Source organism: Schistocerca americana, chromosome 6, assembly GCF_021461395.2.
Source record: "Schistocerca americana isolate TAMUIC-IGC-003095 chromosome 6, iqSchAmer2.1, whole genome shotgun sequence".
Classification (NCBI taxonomy): Eukaryota; Metazoa; Arthropoda; class Insecta; order Orthoptera; family Acrididae; genus Schistocerca; species Schistocerca americana.
The window spans coordinates 320,694,413-320,720,857 of record NC_060124.1 but is presented as its reverse complement, the minus strand read 5'-3'; the positions used below and the strand labels follow the sequence as shown (position 1 = coordinate 320,720,857).

The 26,445-nt window shown below is 42.8% G+C and overlaps 1 protein-coding gene across 2 annotated transcripts in view; it reads left to right on the top strand.

The window, feature by feature from the left end:
• LOC124619721 (sodium-coupled monocarboxylate transporter 1-like) overlaps positions 1-15,577 on the top strand; it is a 180,450-nt gene extending 164,873 nt beyond the window's left edge. For both annotated transcript variants that reach the window (XM_047146284.1, XM_047146283.1), the window contains 2 exons: positions 10,844-11,036; positions 14,958-15,577. In XM_047146284.1, coding sequence (XP_047002240.1) covers positions 10,844-11,036; positions 14,958-15,020 — 256 coding nt within the window. In that variant the 3' untranslated portion in view covers positions 15,021-15,577. The remainder of the gene's footprint in view (positions 1-10,843; positions 11,037-14,957) is intronic.
• Positions 15,578-26,445: the final 10,868 nt, after the last annotated feature.

Here is a 26,445-nt window from a genome sequence, read left to right as displayed (position 1 = left end):
CCTGAAACTCTGTACAACCTCTAGTTCTTTCAGTTTATCCAGGTCACATCTCCTTAAATTCCCACCTTTTTGCAGTTTCTTTAGTTTTAATCTACAGTTCATAACCAATAGATTGTGGTCAGAGTCCACATCTGCCCCTGGAAATGTCTTACAATTTAAAACCTGGTTCCTAAATCTCTGTCTTACCATTATATAATCTATCTGAAACCTTTTAGTATCTCCAGGGTTCTTCCATGTATACAACCTTCTTTCATGATTCTTGAACCAACTGAATAATGAGTTCTATTTCATCCACACACTGTCCATCTGCACGTTCATATGAAAAACACTGATGGAAAATAATTGCAATACCAAGAAGTTGTGCTACATAAACGAAACTTGGCAGACGTGTTTCTACTTCTGAAAGATGTGAGGCTAGTAGCGCCTCTATAAGGATGCAAATCAAGTTCGCTTTAAATACACGCCGTAATGGTCGTGAAAGTTAGTTACCCCTGAGACTGGACATGGTGAGCTGATGTTAGTCTAGAATGCCCTTCGGGCAACAAAGACGCCATTATCAAAACCTCATTGGATTCGAACGTGGGCGTGTTCAAAAATGTTCAAATGTGTGTGAAATCTTACAGAACTTTACTGCTAAGGTCGTCAGTCCCTAAGCTTACACAGTACTTAACCTGAATTATCCTAAGGACGAACACACACACCCAAGCCCGAGGAAGGACTCGAACCTCCGCCGGGACCTGCCGACAACGCCTCAGACCTCTCGGCCGACAACGCCTGAGACCTCTCGGCTAATCCCGGGCGGCGAACGATGGCGTGTAATCCTAAGGACGAACACACACACCCAAGCCCGAGGAAGGACTCGAGCCTCCGCCGGGACCAGCCGACAACGCCTCAGACCTCTCGGCCGACAACGCCTGAGACCTCTCGGCTAATCCCGGGCGGCGAACGATGGCGTGTAATCCTAAGGACGAACACACACACCCAAGCCCGAGGAAGGACTCGAGCCTCCGCCGGGACCAGCCGACAACGCCCCAGACCTCTCGGCCGACAACGCTTGAGACCTTTCGGCTAATACCGGGCAGCGAACCATGGCGTGTAATCGTAAGGACGAACACACACACCCAAGCCCGAGGAAGGACTCGAGCCTCCGCCGGGACCAGCCGACAACGCCCCAGACCTCTCGGCCGACAACGCTTGAGACCTTTCGGCTAATACCGGGCAGCGAACCATGGCGTGTAATCGTAAGGACGAACACACACACCCAAGCCCGAGGAAGGACTCGAGCCTCTGCCGGGACCAGCCGACAACGCCCCAGACCTCTCGGCCGACAACGCTTGAGACCTTTCGGCTAATACCGGGCAGCGAACCATGGCGTGTAATCGTAAGGACGAACACACACACCCAAGCCCGAGGAAGGACTCGAGCCTCCGCCGGGACCAGCCGACAACGCCCCAGACCTCTCGGCCGACAACGCTTGAGACCTTTCGGCTAATACCGGGCAGCGAACCATGGCGTGTAATCGTAAGGACGAACACACACACCCAAGCCCGAGGAAGGACTCGAGCCTCCGCCGGGACCAGCCGACAACGCCCCAGACCTCTCGGCCGACAACGCTTGAGACCTTTCGGCTAATACCGGGCAGCGAACCATGGCGTGTAATCGTAAGGACGAACACACACACCCAAGCCCGAGGAAGGACTCGAGCCTCCGCGGGGACCAGCCGACAACGCCCCAGACCTCTCGGCCGACAACGCTTGAGACCTTTCGGCTAATACCGGGCAGCGAACCATGGCGTGTAATCGTAAGGACGAACACACACACCCAAGCCCGAGGAAGGACTCGAGCCTCCGCCGGGACCAGCCGACAACGCCCCAGACCTCTCGGCCGACAACGCTTGAGACCTTTCGGCTAATACCGGGCAGCGAACCATGGCGTGTAATCGTAAGGACGAACACACACACCCAAGCCCGAGGAAGGACTCGAGCCTCCGCCGGGACCAGCCGACAACGCCCCAGACCTCTCGGCCGACAACGCTTGAGACCTTTCGGCTAATACCGGGCAGCGAACCATGGCGTGTAATCGTAAGGACGAACACACACACCCAAGCCCGAGGAAGGACTCGAGCCTCCGCCGGGACCAGCCGACAACGCCCCAGACCTCTCGTCTAATCCCGGGCGGCGAACGATGGCGTGCAATAGGACAATAAGAATCTGTTTATTTTAATTCAAAATAACTGCGCGAGAGATAAATACTCTGTGGAATAAAGCATCTCCGCGCGAACTCGATAACCAAGATATATAGACTGTATTAAGCTACGGCAAAGAGATAATTATTCCGTGTTGGACATTGGAAGAGAGATGTTCTATGTCGGTTTTAGAGGAGATTGTTGGAAGCCGCCATTAAGGCAGTAATCTATGTTTTATGGTGTTAAAGAAAATAAATACATATAAAAGCACAAAAGGAGTATCAGGTGTGTAGAGTTCATGACCCTTAATCATTTCAAAAGAAATATTCAGTGATTATTTATGACGCAAGTCGTTCGGAAGTGTTGTGTGGTTTGATGGTGCGAACCTGCAGTTTTACACGGTTCTGGGATTCGCCGAGGATATTTCTCTGAAGACCTAAATAATTTCATGAGCTAATAATGGACGCGACATTCCATAGACATGACACAGCATAGCACTTGGCCGTACCGATCGATTTCCGTAGAGCGATAAATCATCTTTAGCGATTTCAGGTGGAGAAGTTCCAGCAAGGAGACTCAAAGAGATCTGCTGCTGCGAAACGCATGTGGTATTACCGTATTCTTTAACTTACGGAGATCAGTAAGCAATATAGACTTTATAACCACCGCAAGCATAATTAAAAGGACTCAAATAAAAGGAGCAAACAGTGAAAAGGGATCGCTAAACCAAACCATAAATAAAAATCAATTAATAATAATACGCAATCACATTAATAAAACGCTCATTAAATAATAGAGACAACAAAAAATAAGAACTTTAAAACTTGCAGCAGCAATTTGAACAACAGCCGGCGCCATAGTGACACAAGGAACTGATTTACAAATCGCTTGCTTCGAGGACAGCTCCGGGCCAGATGCCCTGTAGCAGGCGTTCCACTGACCCCAAACCACCGCCATTTGCGACTTCAACGGCGTCCACCAAGAGCTCACTGGGGGGCCAGGTGGCGGTCTGTTGTATTTTATGATAAAAGCTGCTTTTACCTCGGTACCAATTATGACCGTTTGTTTGTTAGAAGGAAGCCAGCGCTATACACACTGGATCTACACCTGGCGTTATGGTTTAGGATATGATTTCTTACGACAGCAGGAGCACTCTAGTGCACAGTGACTGCAGATTCGTACGTCAGTCTTGTGATTCGACCCGTTGTGAAGCCATTCGTGAACAGTATTCCAGGAGGTATTTTTCAACATGATAATGCTCTTGATGTGAAATTTACAATTTTCCCGGTGAATTAAATGTTCGAAGAGATTTCGAGATTGCATCCGGTCCTCGTAAACTTCGTTCCACGATATTTAAGCTGAATACCTGCCAGTCATCTTCAGGTGAGCCGTCGAAGACCGGCTGCAATCCCGAAATCTCTTCGAACAGGATGATGCTTGTCCACATACTGCAGCTGTAACCCAACATGCTCTACAGAATGTCGATATTTTAGCATTGACCAACCTAGGGCAACAGGCACGGAACTCTGTCCCACAAACTAATATCCGGTAGCTGTACAACATTCTGGCCATTACACCGGTTATTAATGTACCAATATTTCACATTTGCAGTGGATTATATTGCTCTTACTTTAACCTGTGATCTCGGAACGTTAATCACTTAAATGTGTTGCCAAGATAAATGTCTTCCTGAAATTTCATTGCTCTGCATTGATTATTTCGTGGTGTTGTGATTTTTCTCCCATCCGTGTGTTTCACCCATACACTGTTCATTTGCACGTTCAGATGAAATAGCCGGCCGCGGTGGTCTAGCGGTTCTAGGCGCGCAGTCCGGAACCGCGCGACTGCTCCGGTCGCAGGTTCTAATCCTGCCTCGGGCATGGATGTGTGTGATGTCCTTAGGTTAGTTAGGTTTAAGTAGTTCTAAGTTCTAGGGGACTGATGACCACAGTAGTTAAGTCCCATAGTGCTCAGAGCCATTTGAACCATTTTTCAGATGAAATATGACTCTTGCTCGCTGCACCATTCTCTTTCAGTTTAATGAAAACACGAGTAAACATTCTTGAAGCTAGTACTCCCATGATTTGGGAATCGTCTACCATATTCTCTTCAACGAGCAACCGCGTTCCTTTACAAAACCCGTACACGCATGCCACATTCATATAGTAAGAATTTGTATTATGTGCGGAGTGCTTGAACGATACAGCACAATTGGCGGACAAATCACGATCACAGTTGTAAACTTCCACTTTTTCAATTCAAGCACAACTTCACAACCGGAACTTCGAAGCAAAAATGACAATCGGCAAATAAACTTATATCAACTGGAGCACCAGTACCTGAAATGAAGACATACCTCCAATCAGCGATGTTTATGACCAATGAAAACTGCACACGTTATTTGGTATTTTTTATCCAAATTAGTCTGTACTACTAACTCATAAAATATATACTACACTGCTGCGCAAAACGTAAGGACGAATGTAAATGTTGCACGAAGTGCCACTGCCAAGAAACACAGCTCGCTGAAACTTTTCCGTAGATAGAATGAACGGCTACAGTGTGGTAAAGAAGGTAACTGAAAGAACTTCGCAATGGGACAAAAAATGACATTTTTCATCAAATACTGTAATTACACAGAAGTCACTGCGATTTATGATGTTCCCTTGGACTATACAATAGGCGAGACATGTTTCTTAATGGGGTGTGTGATCATCGTGGGCGGCAATGCGTATTATGCAACATGCTCGCGACTGGTTTGTTACGGAGTTCTTGTGCTAGGGGGTATCTTTTTGTGAGCAAGTATCCCACACGTGCTCGATGGGCTTTAAGTCGGGGTAACGGGAACCAATCCATTCCCCGAATATGCTTTCATTTCAACAGCTCCTTCATTTGTGTTGTTGAATACGGTCGCACAGCATCATACAAAACCATCATGTTCGAATGCACCCCTGAAGAGACAGACATGGGGAAGAAGTGCAGCGTCAGATTAACGTGTTTAAAGATTTGGAGGTCAGTACGAGCATGGAATATTATGCCTCCTCACAGCGTAACACCTGAACAACGGAAACGATCACGTTCCATCATGTTCCTGGGAGTATCACGTGTTCTTACCTCCCGCCATGTGACGATGCTTCTATTACTGTAAAACACGATCGTTTGACGGTTCGTGTGTTATGGGAGTCGGAAGTGATAATGTTCCATGCACTTACTGACCTCCAAATCTTTGAACCCGATACATTCAGCGGTCAACGTCATTGTGACGCTGCACTCCTTGCCCATGTGTGTCTTTTCTGTGGTGCATTCGCACCTCATGATTATGTGCGACCGCACTGAACGGCGAAGGTGGAGGAACACTTGGAAGGGGTAGATATTCCACAAATGGATCGGATTGCCCGTTCCCACGATTTACTACCCTTTGGTTCAAAAAATCAATTTTTTAAATTGCATTTTTAGATCGATAAAAGTGTTTGGAATCCACTCCTGAAACGGTTTTACCGAATACGGAACGGAAATGTTTGTTATTTGCGGTTGAACAAAAAAAAATGCACTTGCCCAAAATCGGCCTTTTTCACGCAACAGTTTTTTTCTTTCGGAGGACGAGTTATTGTCCCGCTGCTTGGGAGGAAACACACAAAATTCTAATGAAAGTTTGAACGCGTGTGTTTGGAAATTAGCCCCCAATCATTTGCATTCTGGTGCGGAGACTGTGGAGACTGCGACTTTCCTGGCAGTGAGCAACTTCAACGAAGGGTATTCTGCAGTTCTGAAGACCATGACAACGATGGGCGTCACCCTGGGACTCTATTCGACGCAGTTCGCCAAGAATTCACACGACCACCGGATTCAAGCGGCCGAAAACCGTTTGTCACCGGCCGTACGAGCGGCTCTGGAGCAGTGCAGGATGGCCCAGATCGAGCAGAACGCCCTCTATGAGGAAGAGGAAGGGCTAGTTTATGGACGCGGAACAGCAGATTGAACGTACGTTGCATAATATTGCATTTATGTGTAGTCAAAACTTTAAACTCGTTTTTCTCGAAATTACGTCTTTTTTATCGCGCGGTATGGTAACTTCAAATCTATTGAACCGATTGGCATGATTCTTTGTTTCCGATGAAGCTAACTAAAATATCTAGGAGTTGTATCACTTTTATTCCGATCCATCAACTATAAATATTTTTACTTCACCGATGAAGTCGAAAAATCGATGAAAGAAACTCTATTTTTTTTCAAATGGCCGCCATTTTGGTTTCCTATGGTCCAAATAACTTAAGGTACGTACAACTGCCCGCAGCTCATGGTCGTGCGGTAGCGTTCTCTCTTCCCGCGCCCGGGTTCCCGGGTTCGATTCCTGGCGGGGTCAGGGATTTTCTCTGCCTCGTGATGACTGGGTGTTGTCTGATGTCCTTAGGTTAGTTAGGTTTAAGTAGTTCTAAGTTCTAGGGGACTGCTGACCATAGATGTTAAGTCCCATAGTGCTCAGAGCCATTTGAACCATTTTTTTTTTTTTTTTTTTTTACGTACAACTCCTAAAGAACTTCCTAGCAGATTAAAACTGTGTGCCGACCGAGACTCGAACTCGGGACCTTTGCCTTTCGCGGGCAAGTGCTCTACCAACTGGGCTACCCAAGCATGACTCACGCCCCGTCCTCACAGCTTTAATTCCGCCAGTACCTCGCCTCCTACCTTCCAAACTTCACAGAAGCTCTCCTGCGAACCACTCCTGGAAGAAAGGATATTGCGGAGACATGGCTTAGCCACAGCCTGGGAGTTGTTTCTAGAATGAAATTTTCACTCTACAGCGGAATGTGCACTGATATGAAACTTCCTAGCAGATTAAAACTGTGTGCCGGACCGAGACTCGAACTCGGGGCCTTTGCCTTTCGCGGGCAAGTGCTCTACCAACTGAGCTACCCAAGCACGACTCACGCCCCGTCCTCACAGCTTTAATTCCGCCAGTACCTCGCCTCCTACCTTCCAAACTTCACAGGAAGTTCCTTTCAGCGCACACTCCGCTGTAGAGCGAAAATTTCATTCTAGAAACTCCTAAAGAATCTTATATACTTCGCTAACGTCAACTCAATTTTGATTTCAGATGAGCCGGCTGACCTCTGATATACCGCGCGTGGAGGTCTACGTCGAAATTTTGTTTCGTTCCGACGGCACTTCCGCCTTTGCTCTTCGACATTTCCGGTCGAAAAAATTCCAGTTTGTAGAGGAAATATCAATAAACATTTTAACCAAATTTTACAGTGATATCTATAACACATCCCGAGAAAAAATTCTCAAAAAGCATGCTTTTTTTCGGGCCAAAGATGGTAAACTTCTCCTTAAATCCCATCGAGCACGTGTGGGATATGTTGGTGGGACGTATTGCAAAATGTCCGCATAAATAAACGACCATCCAACAGATGGAAACCGTGGCTGTTGGAACCCTCTACCACAAAAACTCATCACTAACCTTGTGGCCAGCTCGGCAGCACGTTGCAGAGCATGCATTGCCGTCCGTGGTGGACGTACACCCTATTAAGAACAACTAACCGCATTTCGTAATGTCCAGGGGACCATCATAAAACGCGGGGACTTCAGCCCGATCGGGCTGCCAAGGAGGCCTGCAGAGAGCAGGATGTGGTCCAGTGTCCTATTCCCTTGCAGTCTGTCATTTCTGCACTCCACAAGAAGTGCATGGAGTTGTGGGAGGAAGAATGGCTGGCGGTGACGGCCAATAAACTGCGGTTGGTGAAGTCAGCAACTCGGTCGTGGCGTACGTTCTGTCGGGTGCTCAGGCGGGAAGAAGTGACCCTCACGCGTCTTCGGATTGGGCCCTGTCCTCTCACACATAGCTTTTATTACGGCGGGAGGATCCTCCGATTTGTGATGCTTGTGGTGTGCACATCTCTGTCCGGCACATTTTAACAGACTGCATTTTATACCGTGATGTAGGGGCAGAAGCATAAGTTGATGGGAATGTGCCCTGTGTTTTAGCTAATGATGAGATGTGTGTGTCTAGGGTTTTAAAGTTTTGTGATGTGTCTGGACTCTGGCCTAAACTTTTGGCTGGAGGATTTAGTGTATTGCAAAGTGACTGGCTCCTCCCTTTTTCCTTGCGGTGAGCCAGCCACTACCATCTGCTATATTATTTTACCTCCCTCTACCACTTTCTTGCTGCGTTGTCCATGTTTTACTGCTGGCGGCATGCTACGGTGTGGCTAGGCACATATTTTTCCAAGCTAGTTTCCTGTGCCTTACGTTTTGTTTTATCTTGTTGTTCTGAGTCTTTTCTTGACACCCATCTCAATCTGTTACTGAGCGGGCGCTGAAGACCTTGCCGTCATGCGCCCTTAAAACCCTCTCCATCATCATCACCATCATCCTATGATCCCCTGTATAGCGTAACATTCCACTCGACGTGAACCATTTATTAGGTACACCATCGTTTTCATGACACCTAATTTTTTAAGTAATTATTGTTCTTCACACTACCAGCTAAAAACTGCATCCCAATATAAGGTTAAGCTAAAAAATCTGTCATGTAATTAGATGTAAGGATGTCGCCACAGTACCCTCTGTTTACAGACTTATTTGCATTCTTCCTGCACTGCCCAAGGGATTAGAATATTTAGCCCACGATCAGTTAAGAAAATACCTAAGTACAAACAATTACTAGGTTTCCGTAAACATCGCAGTACAAAATATCTCTCAATGAAGGTAACAGATGACCTGAAGATTGCCATGGATGCACAAAAGGCAGCTATCATGGGTTTCAGAGACTTCTACAAAGCGTTTGACACAGCCGACTACGACATTTTACTTGCCACATTTAGCAGTATAAATTTCTCGCCAAGTCCAGTGCAGCGGTTTCGCTGATAGCTGACGTTTCCCGAGCAATGCGTCATGTCCGGCACCTTAAAGTCGCAGCGGAGGCGGGTAGTATCAGGCGTCCCCAATGGTTTGATATTAGGTCTTATACTCTTTTCATTATATGCAAATGTTGAGTCATTAGTTTTCTCTTACCGCAAATACCACATCCACGTGATGACGTCCAGCTGTATCTAAGAGCAAAACCAGAAAAACTGAAGAAAGTTTTCAAGAATCTGACTACCGGCTTTATACACAACGCAAAATACGGGGTCACAACTCAGTCCATCCAAAACCTAAGCGGCGCTAAGTCTAGGCTCATTGGCCCGAAGTATTGGGAATCTCTACCGTCTTTAATCCTAAATCGGGCTACTGTCAACTTATCCTCTTCAACAACAAGTCGAAGAGTAATGACAGATTAAAGTCTAAATTGGTCTAGACACGGGACTACAGTGTCCAAGAATGCATCATCATCTCTCCTTGCCATACACAAATATAAAAAGCTCTTGACCCGAAAAGGAAATTTGAACAAACATACCTCCAGTTGTTGATAACAGCGATGTCATGCGGCAAGGCCTTTCTCAGGAAAGCCTATAGACCTGGAATTAACTATGAATGCCTGTGTTCGTTATATCTGTGATGTTCGATTCCTTGTCCGTATTTCATCATAATGTGCACTGGTATCCCGGCTGCCTGCAAGCAAGTGCTGAACTTTCTATACCCTCTGTGTTCTCTACTGTCCTTTCAACGTACAATGTTCCTGGTATCTCTTCTCGACCATAACGCTTTCGTCAGAACAACATGGCAGAAAAATCCGCTCTTTGACTCACTTCATGTTTGAGACCCTTTCAGTAGCAGGAACCCGACTCTGGAAAAACCTCCCGCGTCATATTAGAGAACTGCATAGCATCTCCAGCTTCAGAAGACAATTAATGACATATCTGCTAAAGCAACAATAACAATGAACATTGTCCCTGTACACACTCGTTGCTCTGTACATCCCTCTTTCCAACCTGATCTTCGTCATTTCCCAATATTCTTAGTCGATGTAGTCTCCTTAAATTTCCTTTTCCCAGAACTCGCTATATCACGAAACATCTATTTTGTCCACCTATAAATTCTTCTTATATCTGCCACTATCATTATTGCAGGGGTTGAAAATATCGCTTCAGTTGTAAATTACTTTATTTTCACACGACCGGTTTCGGACTGTTATAAGCCCATCCTCAGGTGCTTATGAGCGTTCATAGGCAGCACACCGCGCCTGGTACACGCGGCGATCGGGGCCACAGCACAGCTACGACACCTGAGGATGGGCTTATGAGAGTCCGAAACCGGTCGTATGAAAATAAAGTAATTTACAACTGAAGTGGTAATTTCAACCTCTGCTACAATGCTCAGTTGCAGATGTTCTGCCAACAGGATTGTTTGTACTATCATTATTGTTATTATTGCCACTGTTATTATTAATATTATCACTGTTACTGGCAGCGGCTGCTGTAATACAAGTACTGCCAGTATTAACTTTATTTGTTAGTGAACAGTATTATTTACTCACACTGCCACTTCATGGACTCAAATAATTTTAATACTATTTGTCATATCAAAACTGTTACTTCTTAGGTAACTGTGATGTAAGAACTGTGATGTAAGAAAGGTACTGTACTGGTGAAACTCTGGATCGATGTGAGAGAGGGCCTGGTGGCCCTAATCAGACCAGGTTAAATAAATAAACAAGGTACTTGTGCTCGTAGTGTATAGCATTTCGTGTGGTAATAAAAAAGAATGGACTGCTTGCAGCGACGTGTGGTCTGGATACCGGGTGTCTCCCATGTGGTACACGATGATTGGCTGGACGATCATGCTGGTGGTGTCCCTGCTGGTGAGCCTCGTGGTGCGACCGGGGGAGGAGGAGCCACGGCCGGGGGCCAACCTGTTCAGTCCGCTGGTGCGGCGTTGGCTGCCTGTAGATCCACTCGAGAAGAGCTACAAGGTACACACCTGCAGAACTACTTATGCATACAACCTCTTCTAACTACTGTTCAGTACATGGTACTACATGTTAGAATGTCTTCCCATTACAATGACGTTTGGAGTGCGGGAGGAATGACAACTTACATGCATCCTTGAATGATGTAATTGGTCTAATCTTGCCTTCACGATCGCTACACGACCGATAAATGGTGAGCTGAAGAATATCTCTAGATTCTTCACTCAGTACTTGTTCATCAGGATTATGAGGAAGCAAACTTCGGGCATCCGCAGCTGAAGGTATGGATCCTCGAAACAATAAACCGCAAACAGTTGTATTATCGTTTAATAGTACTACCGGCTTCCCAGTGATGGAGTTGCATGTTCAGGTACATCTAAATAAAGAGGAATAACACATGAAGGATTGAGAAATTATATAAAAAAAAAATAGAAATGGCAACAATCTAGGGAGGATAAAATACACTGAAGCGCCAAAGATACTGGTATAGCCATGCGTATTCAAATACAGAGATATGTAAACAGGCAGAAAACGGCGCTGCGGTTGGCAACGTCTACAAATGCAAACAAGTGCCGGCCGTTGTGGCCGAGCGGTTCTAGGCGCTTCAGTCCGGAACTACGCGGCTGCTATGGTCGCAGGTTCGAATCCTGTCTCGGGCATGGATGTGTGTGATGTCCTTAGGTTAGTTAGGTTTAAGTAGTTCTAAGTCTATGGGACTGATGACCTTAGGTTGGTTCAAATGGCTCTGAGTACTATGGGACTTACCTTCTGAGGTCATCAGGCCTCTAGAACTTAGAACTACTTAAACCTAACTAACCTAAGTACATCACACACATCCATGCCCGAGGCAGGATTCGAACCTGCGACCTTAGCGGTAGCGCGGATCGAGACTGTAGCGCCTAGAGCAGCACGGCCACCCCGGCCGGCATGACCTTAGATGTTAAGTCCCATAGTGCTCAGAGCCATTTGAACCATTTTAGCAAGCAAGTGTCTAGTGCAGTTGTTAGATCGTTTAGTGCTGCTAGAGTAGCAGGTTATCAAGATTTAAGTGAGATTGAACGTGGTGTTATTGTCGGCGCATGAGCAATGGGACACAGCATTTCCGTGGTAGCGATGAAGTGGGGATTTCCCCGTGCGACCATTTCATGAGTGTACCGTGAATGTCAGTAATCCGGTAAAACATCAAATCTCCGACGTCTCTGCGGCCGGAAAGAAACGGCACCAACGACTACCGAAGAGAATCGTTCAGCGTGAAAGTAGTACAATCCTTCAGCAAATTGCTGCAGATTTCAATGCCGGGCCATCAACAAGAGTCGCGGCTTGAATCATTCAACTAAACATCATCGATATGGGCTTCCGGAGCCGAAGGTCCACTCGTGTACCCTTGATGACTGCACGACACAAAGCTTTACGCCTCACCTGGGCCCGTCATCACCGACATTGGACTGTTGATGACTGGAAACTTGTTGCTTGGCCGGACGAGTTTCGTTTCAGATCGTATCGACATGATGGACGTACACGGGTACGGAGACAACCTCATGAATCCATGGACCCTGCAAGTCAGCAGGGGACTCTTAAAGCTGGTGGAGGCTCTGTAATGGTGTGGGGCGTGTGCAGTAGGAGTGATATGGGACCTCTGATATGATTCAAATGGCTCTGAGCACTATCGGACTTAACATCTGAGGTCATCAGTCCCCTAGACTTAAATCTACTTAAACCTAACTAACCTAAGGACATCTCACACATCCATGCCCGAGGTAGGATTCGAACCTGCGACCGTAGCAGTCGCGCGGTTCCGGTCTGAAGCGCCTAAAACCGCTCGGCCACAGCGGCCGGCAGAAGTGTGTCAACGAACCCTTTTCTCCCAAGAAGTCGACCTCAGTATACAGTCAGCTACTAGGCTGTGCTACAACGTCAGCCATACTGGTGTGTAAGTCTGTGCTTGCGATGCACCTCAGTCTGTGCGAGACACAGGAAGAGAGACACATAAATGGCGTAGTAAATGGCAGGATTGCCAGTAGTGTTGGTAGCATTGGGAGGGAAAGACACATAAATGAATGTGTGAGAGAGAAACTGGGAGCTGACAACCTCACTTTGTATTTTTTTATTTGCTTGTTTTGCACATCATTATAACTGTACATCATTCAGTGTTAATCCATTGTGTATTTTACACCCTTACAAAAATATGAATAGCATTTTATAAGTAAAAGAATTAGTTGATAGCGTAACTACTGCGCTTTTGTGTAATCAAAGCATTTACTTTTGGTGAAATTGCAGACACAAAAAAAATCTACGTGATTATTGTTGTTATTTTGTACTCAACAGAACATTCTTAACCATGATCAAAGGCGAGAGTTTTCTGTTATTGTTGATCACTGAGAAGCCTGTTCATGAATAACGGAAACGCGTTTCACATAACCTGAATGAAGTACTGAAGCAATGTTTGATACGGGTTTGTTTTGCGTTTTCTTTCAATTTTACCTTGTAAAAGGAAATTACGTGTTCTAGCGCCAAATGACAAATTTTTATTTTTTTTATTTTTACTGCAACATCCCTCCGTTTCACGTTACAAATTAACAATTTTCGAATAAAACCACAAACAAACATTTACACTTTCAATTTTGCTATAAGTACTGTTTATTTGCAAGTAACAGACAGGAGGACAACTGTGCAGAACAACAATGTTGCGTAAGTTATCTGGCATTTTATATATCCTCGCTCAGTTTCTAGACGGTTCACAGCTTCCGGTTTCTAGCGTAATTTAGTAAGATACTGATCGAATACGCAGACAAAGCATCGGAATGAGGTGATATCCGATAAGTATGCAGCGCACCCAACTTACAGGTAACGTAGTAACTGTCTTAACTGACGAAGACTCCTAGGAAAACTATCCTAGTCCACACTTGCTTATGACAGTCTATGGTAGCCTATGGTAGTTTTACACAAGCGAGCAAGAGATGCCACATGGTGACGTGGAAAGATGCACCTTGTTTGCAGACGAATTCGCCAGCGACCGACAGTCACTGAGGAAACAAGTGATTTGCTTTTGGCACATTGTGCCTTTATACGAGATAAAGTTTAATCTACAGTATATACATTTTACATAATTTAATTCTGAGGACATTTCAGATTCAAATTCCATCATTATACTTACTACTGGCAGCTTTATAAAGATAAAAATCAACCGAAAAAATAAGTTTTACAGTATTTCTGGTGAAGTCGTAACGTCAGAAGTTAAGAATCTTTGTATTTATGAAGAAAATGAATCATGTCCGCTTTGGCGTTAAAACTGATGACTAGGGCGAAAGCTTATAGTCTCATGTATGCTGTACAAGTAGTGTTGAAAGTCTTGTTGCACGTACATGAAGATAGATTTCCCTCAGGTCGTGTTTAGATCATTTTCTAGAAAGTGCAGGCGTTACAGCAAGGTACACGATGAAGAGTTTCGAATAGATGCTCCAGAGCTATTAGGGTCGTTCGAATATGAACATGCCTGCAGACAGTTGGTGGTTCTCCAGATGGATTTTTCAGAGGCTACCGCATATGAAGAAGGTCTTTGAGAACGTTTGTTCTTCTCCAGCTATTTCATTTGTACATTGCATACATACGTATGTATCCGATAATATAATTGTGGATATATTTTTATAATTCTGTATCAGTCATTTAAATACGAGACAAAACAAAATCTTTATCTGGCATATATAATGAAGTTCATTACAGTTTTTTCCAGCTTTTCATGCATATTGTCGGAATGCCTTATTGCTAGTCGTAAGAAAAATTGAACAGCTTGTCTACAAATCAGATGTTTGGTTTTACACAATTTATGGTCAAATAAATCGTGGAATCCCATTTTGTTATGAGTCAGCTTTCCGATGTTTATGATTCCGTTGGGTATTAATAACAGATGATGTTTGTTTGTTCCAGACGGTAGAAATGCGGATAATATCGACAGAGGAGGAAAGAAGAAAATTGAAAGACGTAGACTGAAACAGCAGCTTATATCCTGGCATTAGATGCACCTCTTACCAGTATTACGGAGCTCAGATCATCTTCTTTAAGAACTGAAATTCTATTATCACCGTATGAATGCTGATGGAACTTATATCAATCGAGTGACCTCAATTACAGCAGCTGTTTTCTAAATAACTGATGGGTGAGACCCTGAGTATGTGTGTGCGTAATTTGTACAGGAGAGCAGCACGCAGCCAACATTCGGAGAAGAACGAAACATTATTCTCTATTAGGTAATTTTCTTTCTTAGGTAATTGAGTGGCGATATAAAATTTATGAAGAGACAATTATGTTCTGTTTCACTAAATGTGATAAACGTAGATGGGCAATGAAAACAAAATTTATTTATACGCATGACGGCTTGGCAACGCTGATAACGTATAACATTATGTATATATATTTCTCCAGATGAGTATGTATGAGCCTGTTTTCATCATAAATCAGTTTTAATAAGCTATTTATAAACAAATAAATATCACGTTATAAATACCACATTCCTAATGAGAGTGAAATATTGTAAATACGAATTTGTATCTGACCGGTTTGATGGACAAATAAACAAAGTCTATGTTACTGGAAAAAGCAAGGTGTTGTCTGCTTATTCTGGTCAAATTTTGTATTCTTTCAGCAATGTAGTTACATAATATAAGTACTAATTAACACCATATGACATGAAACTTACAAATTTCATCCCAAGTAATATCACTTGCTGCCTTTGCCATTGGTAAAACTGTTGATTTTCTTTCTGGACGTTGCCGCTATTGACACACACATACAAACTGCTGCAATCAGGGGAGTGGCCTGATCGGTTTATGCTAGCATAAAACGTTGTCCGAGAGGTTTCCACTCGAGTCTACATGCCGCGTTAGTCCACAGCACGTAGGTAGAGAGAGACCGATTCAGAGTCCAACACTCGTACGCTGTCACAGCATTCCAGGGTCCTAGGAGCGCTCTAATTGAAGTTACTGAAGCTTCTGATACAACCGGAAACTGCAGTTCCATGAGGCGGTTCAGCTTGCGTCAATGTCTCATTTACCACGGGATCAGATCACGTGATAAGAATAGAGCTCCGTCTGGTTGTGCCATGGCACTTCAGTTTCTCCGTTGTATCAATTAGTGTTCCGCTGCAGTGATTACCTCCGACTGGACGCCTTATGCCGAAAATCTTGTGAACTTCCGTCATTTCGCAATCAGCTTGCGAGTCGCTGTTACCTACGCTGGGTACAAGACCACCTGGTTAAAACAACGTCATTCGCTCTATCCTGTCAAATATTCAAAACGTCCAGCATTATTCTATGAAATTCTTACAGTTCTTGCTTTTTCCACGGACACAACAGAAGACCTTTGAACTAAACCCCTTCAGTCTGAACTCTTTCTCTTGAGGACCGAAAGGAGGTCAACACGTCTAGGTGACACAAGAAAGAATTTGTGACTAGGACACTCCTATTTATGTCATGTACTATCGTAGGAGACGATGAGTACATCGAATGTCAGCTAGAAGAAATGGAGGAAGTGGTCACTTAACTGGAGTACAGCTGGTCACTGGATGAAGTCAACTGACGAGTAAGTTTGAGTTTCTAACTGGTGCGTTCCCTTCGGCTATCTACAGCGCTATCACAGCAAAAAAGAGAAAGCTGAAAGGTGGAAGGAGTACACAGAGGGGAGATGAGGGCAATATTATAGAATGATGTTATGATTTAGATGAAGTTGACATAGGAGATATGACTCTACGAAAAGAATTTGACAGAGCATTCTACATCTACATCTACGTGATTACTCTGCTATTCACAATAAAGTGTCTGACAGAGAGTTCAATGAACCATCTTCAAGCTATCTCTACCGTTCCACTCTCGAACGGCACGCGGGGAAAACGAGCACTTAAATTTTTCTGTACGAGCCCTGATTTCTCTTATTTTATTATGATGATATTTTCTCCCTATGTAGGTGGGTGCCAACAGAATGTTTTAGCAATCCGAGGAGAAAACTGGTGACTGAAATTTCATGAGAAGATCCCGTCGCAACGAAAAACGCCTTTGTTTTAATGACTGCCACTCCAATTCACGTATCATGTCTGTGACACTATCTCCCATATTTCGCGCTAATACAAAACGAGCTGCCCTTCTTTGTACTTCTTCGATGTCATCCGTCAGTCAAACCTGACGCGGATCCCACACCGCACAGCAATACTCCAGAATAGGGCGGACAAGCGTGGTGTAAGCAGTCTCTTTAGTAGACCTGTTGCACCTTCTAAGTGTTCTGCCAATGAATCGCAGTCTTTGGTTTGCTCTACCCACAATATTATCTATGTGATCGTTCCAATTTAGGATATTTGTGATTGTAATCCCTAAGTATTTAGTTGAATTTACAGCATTCAGATTTGTGTGACTTATCGCGTAATCGAAATTTAGCTGATTTCTTTTAGTACTCATGTGAATAACTCCACACTTTTCCTTATTCAGAGTCAATTGCCACTTTTCGCAACATACAGATATCTTATCTAAATCATTTTGCAAGTCGTTTTGATCTTCTGATGACTTTACAAGACGGTAAATGGCAGCACCATCTGCAAACAATCTAAGACGGCTACTCAGATTATCTCCTATGTTGATAATATAGATCAGGAACAATAGAGGGTCTACAGCACTTCCTTGTGGAACGCCGGATATTACTTCTGTTTTACTCGATGACTTTCGTCTATTACTACGAACTGTGGTCTTTCTGACAGGATATCACGAATCCAGTCCCATAACTGAGGCAATGCTCCGCAGGCAAGCAGTTTGGTTAGAAGACGCTTGTGAGGAACGATGTCGAAAGCCTTCTGGAAATCTAAAAATATGGAATCAATTTGACATTCCATGTCGATAGCACTTATTACTTCATGAGTGTAAAGAGCTAGTTGTGTTTCACAAGAAAGATTTTTCTGAAGCCATGCTGACTATGTGTCAATCGTTTTCTTCGAGGTACTTCATAATGTTCCACTGCAGTATATTTTAAAAAACCCTACTACAAATCGACGTTAGTGATATAGGCCTGTAATTCAGAGAACTCCTTCTTCTCTTTTAGGGTATTGGTGTGACTTGAACAATTTTCCAGTCTTTAGGTACGGATCTTTCTGTGAGCGAGTGGTTGTATATAATTGCTAAATATGGAGCTATTTTATCAGCATACTCTGAGAGGAACCTGACTGGTATACAATCTGGACCGGAGGCCTTGCCTTTATTAAGTGATTTAAGCTGTTTCGTTACGCTGAGGATATCTATTTCTATGTTTCTCATCTTGGCTGTTGTTCTTGATTGGAATTCAGGAATACTTACTTCGTCTTCTTTGGTAAAGGAGTTTCCGAAATCTTGTTTAATAAGAATTAAATCGATACAAGGCCTCTGGAGTATACGACATTCCATTAGAAAAACTGATAGCCTTGGGAGAGGCAGCAGTGACAAAACTATTTCATCTGGTTCGGAATATGCATCAGACTTCAGACTTCAAGGAAAATGTAATAATTCCAGTTGCAAAGAAAGCAGGTGCTGGCAGGTGTGAATATTAGCGAACTACCACTTTAATAAGTCATGATTGCAAAGTACTATCACGAATATGTTACAGAAGAATGGAAAAGTCGGGGAAGGTCAGTTTGGATTCGGGAGGAGCGTAGGAACAAGAGAGGCAATACCGATATTACGGCTTCTCTTACAAAATGGGTTAAGGAAAGGCAAACCCAAATCTACAGCTTATGTATGCTAGCAGAAAGTTTTTGACAATGTTGACTGGAATACAATGTTTGAAATTCTGAAGGCAGCAGAAAAATAACTGATGATGGCTGAAGTCGAGAGGATATAAAATGTAGACTGACAATGGCAAGGAAAGCGTTTCTAAAGAAGAGAAATTTGCTAACGTCGAAGCCTACTTCAATGCAAAATTCTTTGATTTCGTCACGAAACTGAAAAATAAAATAAAATATAGTGGCCGATAGGCTATTTACAACTTATGCAGAAACTAGACGTCAGTTGCAAGACTCGAGGAGCACGAAGAGGAAGAAGTGGCAGGAAAGGGAGTGAGACAAAGTTGTAGCCTACTGCCGATGTTATTCTATCTGCACACTAAGCAAGCAATAAATGGAACGAAAGATAAATTGGGATTAGGAATTAAAGTTCACGGAGAGGAAATAAAAGCACTGAGCTTTGCTGATGTCGTTACAATTTTGTCAGAGATATTAAAGGCTTGGTAGAGCAGTTAAACGGAATGGTCAGTGCCTTGGCAGGAGGACATAAGATCATCATCAAAAAAAGCTACACAAGGCTAATGGAATGTAGACGAATCAAGGCAGATAATGATGGGGGAGTTAGATTAGGGAACGGAACACTAAAAGTAGTAGTGAAGTTTTACTATTTGGGCAGCAAAATATACTGATGGTGGCGGAAGAAGAGAGGATATAAAACGTAGACTGACTATGGCAAGAAAAGCGTTTTTAAAATCGAAGCCTATTTCAATGGAAATTTCCTTCGTTTCGGCACGAAACTGAAAATGCAAGTTGTACTCCATACTGATCTTGGAGTTTATCAAACGGAAAAGTGAATGGATGGTGTGAAGTAGCATCTCACTGATTTTATAAAATGTCATGATATGCATCTCTGTCAGCGCTTTGTACACATTTCGCTAGCCACTTATGTGACTGTTATTATGATAAAGAGAACAGGATGAGGCAATGTTCTTTTCTGATCTTTCTCATGACATTAATAGAATATCTAAAACAAACTTAAATTCAGACCTCAGACGATGCTGCTCTGCGCATGTCTGTTTCTTTCGTTGTGTGCCAGTGAGATGCGTATTGTAACCTCACCAGAGAAAATTGAAAGACAATAATTAAATGTTAACGAGAATAGAACCTAGTGTAACCTCCCAGTAAATAAAATAATTTATTGACAATGACAATTAAATGAGAAATAGCAATCTGAGCCAAATGTAAGCTGCCCACAAAGATGTAAGACAATTCAATGATAATGAAATCTCAGTGACAATGAAAACGCAAATAGACCGAAATGTCGATCTTAGGCCCTGTTCTTACCTCAGTAAAATTGCATCTGCTCTTATTTTTCGCCATAGCTTGGAGGAAATGCATCGCAAAAATTCTTTGAACTTAAGTAAATTTTTTCTTTAAGGAAATGCATGGGAAATTTTCTTTCAATAAAATGTTTGTTTTGTTAAAATGCTTGGTTTGAAAACAAAATTATTATTGGGGCGATTCTTGAACAAATTAATTACACTTAAGATGCATTACATTATCAGATGAGCGCAATGCTGCTTCATTACCTTATTTAAAACATATACCTCGTCCTGAATCTTGACCAGAGTCCCATGTCGACGCCCGTCGACTCCTCACACAGAACTGCGACTCTCTCTCGCGCGCTACTACATGCTCTCGCGACTCGCTACGTACAACTAAACTCTCTCGCAACTCGACCGCAACTGCAACTGCCGACTCCCTACATGCAACTGAACTCTCGCGCGGTCAAGCGCAGACTAGTAACGATAAATAACTCTCTGGTCAGAGATTCTGTCATGCCTCGCCATCGCTGTACTAAATACATACGCGTTTCAGTATTAAAATGCTTATTTTAAAAATTTCTTTATCTGAAGTTATATAATACCAGTAGATTTGCACAGCAAAAAAGACAAAAAATCCCTGTACCTATCCGCCATACTTCCGGCATGGTATGTGGCTGTATTACAAGGCCCAAGTCATGCTACATTGGTTTGAGGAAGTACATAGAGTATAGCACACTAAGGCATACAGCTATGACAATCGTGCAGTCCCCTACGTTAATGGGTGCCGTCGTATGTAGGGTGCAGCAGTTATGTATGAATAAAAAGATTTGCACATACACAAAATTGAATTATTTCAGCACAATATTCCCTGATTTCAACGAAAAATTTACTAATTTCGACACAGAATTGCGTGATTTCTATGCAGAATACTATGATTTCACCAGGAAATTTTCTGATTTCGATACAAACTCGTTCATTTCCATAAAAAATTCAATGTTTTCAAAGCGAGGTAAAACTGTTCGATGTCGAAACGAACATCGCCGATTTCGATTCTTAAGTCAATGATTTAATTGAAAAAATTGAAAAAAAGCAATCAAGTTGTACCAGCCCATTATCCTATTGAGAGATTCTGTCAGAGGATGAAGTGAACTACAACATTTCTTTGTCACATCTTCTATAACTGCAAGCAGCTTAGACAGAAGCCATGTCTTTCGTTACAATTTAAGGTAGGAATCACTTAAAATGTATGCCGAACACTAGATTGCTTTCTGTTTGGAGGATTGAGATTCAGAGTTTAACATAGTCTACATCAAGATCATTCGAGACAAAATGCTAGGTGACACTGATGAGAGTGTAAATCAGTAGTGATCTCGTTGAGGGAACCACACCAGTATTCGTCTTAAATGATTTAGAAATCCGATGTAAACGTTCGAGCTGGTGTACTTTCCTTGGAAGTATAAATTTGAATTCTGAGATTATACACTTTTATATAGACATACTGACCTGTTGTAATTCCAGTAGCCAGTCTGTAACTTCATTCGATAAATGCTATAATATATTTTTGATAATGGCAGCGAACCTGTGGGTGTGTGTTCTGGAATTGGTGGTATTGGCTTATATTTAGAGATGAATCACACTTTCCCAGTATCCTCCCAGTGTATGACATGTTTCAGTGCTTACTTCACGATGTTCTTATTAGAGTCGCGGGACGCCTCCATTTCACCAAAAAGAGAACTTGCCAGCAAACAGAACCTTACTCCACACTGGTCGATTACGAGCTCGAAAATCTTTTGCCGACAGAGGAGCAGAACATAAAACTCCCCTTTGATATGGCTACTGAGAAATGTCTTAATTTTTTCATAATGCGGGGCCGCAGTCACAATATATTTCTTTAAAGTCAGTACCGCCATTAGACTGTTTTTTACTTGCAGTGCTACATTTAGACGATCATGATTTCGGATTTAAAGTGCGAGTATGAAGTGTTTTAATGTTACACAGTGCCTAAGATGGCGTACTGTCGTATTTAAAATACACTGTGTCTAATAGTGTATTTTAAATACGACAGTATGCCATCTTAGGCACTGTATAACATTAAAACACTTGATAACGGCACTTGAAAGCCGAAATAATGACCGTGTAAACGTAACACTGCAAATAAAAAGCAGTCTAATGGCGGTACTGACTTTAAAGTGAGAAATTTCTATCGCACCAGAGCCTCCCTATGGAAAAAAAACCTTATTGGTTATAGAAACACATTTTCATATAACAGAAAGACTTGTTCATTGCAGTACAGCTAGTTGAATTAATCTATGAAGAGGTGTAGTACATCTGGGCGTCTGAGGAAGAATGCAGAGGATCAAATGGTTGAAATGGCTCTGAGCACTATGGGACTTAACATCTGAGGTCATCAGTCCCCTAGAACTTAGACCTACTTAAACCTAACTGACCTAAGGACATCACACACATCCCTGCCCGAGGTAGGATTTGAACCTGCAACCGTAGCGGTCGCGCGGTTCCAGACTGAAGCGCCTAGAACCGCTCGGCCACATCGGCCGGCAAGAATGCAGAGGAATGCGTCTACGGCGGCATGCTCGGTTGTGCCAGTGGCCAGCTGTCTAACGGTTTGCACAATCTGTAACGCCGCTTTCACACTATACGGTTTTGACCGTACGGCAAAAAGCCGTACGAGTTTTAGCCGTGCCTGTGTTGCTTTCACATTACACGGCTTTTTGACGTGACCAGTTGTTGGTGTCTATTCAGTTTGCTTATGTGTGTATCAAGATGAACCGTAAACGAGTTGTTGCTTTGTGGTTGCTTCATCGTCGCCGCAAAAGAAAAGGTCGTCTTTTGTGGGTACACCCCATTAACCAGAGAAGAGACGAAGTGGGTTTATTTTATACACTCTTTGAAGATTTGAGGAACGACGGAAATAAATTCTTTAACTATTTCCGAATGTCTATTACCTCGTTTGACGAATTACATAGAAAACTAAAGGATGTGTTACAACGACAAAACACACAATTCCGCAATTGCATCCAACCTGTTCAAATGCTGGCTATCACGTTAAGGTAATTTAATACATAAAAACTAGTTCTGTTTATTTACTTATTTATTTGTGTTTTACATTTTTATTACGCTCAGATTATGAAGTAGAAAAGTCAATATCAATATCAGCAGTTGAAACCAAAGAGTTTGTAGCAGGACTGACTGTACTGTCACTTTGTGGCGACAGGCTCTCTGCAAAAACGTTGTAGAACTGCGTTGTTGATGGTGGGCCTTCATGGCTACTTGTGGAAGGCGAAGGGTATGGTGGTGGCACTTTATTAATTCGTTGATAAGAACTGCGACCTTGAGAAGTCTGTAATGGTTGTTCGAGAAAAGTAGTTGGGTTTGGTGCAGCTGGAGGAGGACGAATCTGATGCGTATGGTAAGAGGATATTGGAGCAGCATTTTCCATAGGTGAATAAGAATAAGCTTGAAATCTATTATTATAGGGCATGGGAGGTGTGTAATGGGTAAATGGAGGAGGTTGAGCTGTCAATATATTTCTCCTTTCATATATATTTTCTATAACTTTGAGGACTCCCATCTGAAACTGAAGATAATCCTGTTCATCAAATTTTTCCAGATGAGGCTTCAGACTAAGTAAAAATGACATTTTGCTGCAAGGTTTGTCTTCTTCCAGAGCTCGTAATATTTTCATTTCGATTGCATCAGGTTTTCTATGTTTTCTGTTTGTATGGCACTCGCTTTTGGATGTTTGTTGTGTGGGTGCTGTATCAAATGGCCCAGAAACATTCTCAGTATTTTCGACGGAGCCCTGCGTTTCTATATCTTCTTCCAGTCTGGCGGTGCGTTCCGATTGAAAACTGTCCTCCGTCTCTCGAGCATCATACAGCTTTTTTAGAAACTGCAGCTGATCAGAATATACATACTTTTTCATTTTCTTTGCTGCTGAGCCACTTTTTTTCGCAGCTTGAATTTTTATGTTTGACTTCACAAAGGAGTCTCGTAGATTGGTCCACCTCCGTATTACTTCTATACCTACATCAAAAGAAAACAAAACTGTATGAAAACATTTTAATTTTGTATAGAAAAAAGCAAAACTGTAACAAAAAATGTCCACTGCAAACTAAATGTCACTGATTTTTTTTCGTTTTTTTCAGGTATCTGGCAAGCGGTTGTTCCTTCACTGACTTACATTTCCAGTACAGAATTGGGATTTCTACAGCAAGTAAAGTGGTTAATGATGTATGCACAGCAATTTGGTCATCACTGCGGGAAGAATGTATACAAAGACCGACCAAAGAGGTATGGGAATCAATAGCGGCTGGATTTGAACGTACTGCTAATTTCCCCCACTGCTTAGGAGCGGTGGATGGAAAACATATCCGTCTTACTGCCCCATTTAATAGCGGATCAATGTACTTCAATTACAAAGAATACTTTTCTGTGGTTCTGATGGCTGTAGCGGATTCCAACTACAGGTTCATTTATGTCGACGTAGGAAGTTATGGCAAAGACTGTGACTCTTCAGTGTTCAGACGGTCCAGTTTATGGAAGTCAATAGAAAGTAATTCCCTGGAATTTCCAGACGTCCAATGTCTGCCTGGTACGGAAGGTCCAAAAGTACCCTACTTCTTCGTGGGAGACGCAGCATTTGGCCTACACACGCATTTGCTCCGGCCTTTTGGGGGAACAAACTTGACAGTTGAGAAACGTGTATTTAATTACCGTTTGTGCAGAGCAAGGAGGTATGTGGAATGTGCTTTTGGCATCCTCACCAATAAGTGGCGGTTGTTTCACCGACCTTTAAATGTTCATCCAGATTTTGCAGTAAAAATGGTTAAAGCTTGCATTGTTTTACACAATTTTGTACGTCAGAGAGATGGATTTATAATTGAAGACACCACATCCTTCACTGGTTTGGAAGACTTAGCCCAAGATGCCAACATAAGAGGAGGACTGACAGCCAACGCCATAAGGAACACTCTTTGTAAATATTTTATGACAAATGCTGGAAGCGTGTCATGGCAGATGTCAAAGATATAAATTAACAAGCCTTTTCCTTTTTGTAGATTGTTTGTGAAAGCCTGCGACTGTATAGTAAATAGTTTTCTTTATAAATAAATTACTGCTACCACTCACGTTTTTAATCGTTTTGTTTATATTTTGTACGACGCGTTTCGGGAAATAATTCCGATCTTCAAGTGCGTTTTTTTCTCTAAGTTTTCATTATGTGTAGTGTTTTTTTATTTGTGAGGTCTTGTGCGTGTTTCTCTTATAAATTACAGTAAAGAAAACAGAATGCAAGACCTGACACATAAAAAGACACCACACATGATGAAAACTTAGAGAAAAACGCACTTAAGGATGGGAATTATTTCCCGAAACGCGTCGTGCAAAATATAAACAAAACAAAAAAAACGTGACTGGTAGCAGTAATTTACTTATAAACAAACGATTTACTTTTAGAATAAAATTTATAACGTTAAATAAAAACTGTTTAAAACGTATTAAATGTAATATTAATATATTAAATAAATACTTACCAAACGCATTTTTATCTTTGTCTTCCATCTCATCAAAATCTTGCTTCAGTGCTACGCAAACTTCCCGCCAAGCATTCTTTGTAGCAATACGATCTCTATACGCATCTAGAGTTTTGTCCCACAGAACAGGTCTTACTTCCACCAAGGTTATCAAAAGTTCAGTATCAATTTCATCCATTCTTCTACACTTTTCAGTAAACAAGAATAAACACAAATGAATAAAACGACACTACAACGAACTAGTCGACGCCGTACGGCTCAAAACCGTCCAGTGTGAAAGCATGCACTTAGTCACGTAGGCCACTGTTGTCGAACTTGCCGTACGGCGACCGTCTGTTGTAGTGGCAAGACACGGCTGCAGCACGGCACGGCAGCGGCATTTTGCCGTCGCCGTATAATGTGAAAGGCGCCATACATTTCTTCACACCTACAGCCGTACGGCTTTTTGCCGTACGGTCAAAACCGTATAGTGTGAAAGCGGCGTAACCCTCTGCAGTGAGATAGCGTCTGGGTATCGGCTGCTCGGATGTGCTGTGATCCTGCATTTGTGACATATTTCAATCTTAGGAGGCTGCAGAGGGCTAGGTTACAGACCGCTATTCTCATAGCAACACATTCTTTTTTCGTCGTCTCTTTTTGAAACTTATTTGATGGTGATGACTTAGCTGTCCGCTTCATATAAACACTTTTTTTTTCACAAATGGATGAGGTACATACCTGGTGCATGTAACTCTCGCGTGTTTTTACGATCTTGTGGCAGACTACTGACCATATCGGTTGGTGCTTGTTTAATAGCTGTTAAGCCATTC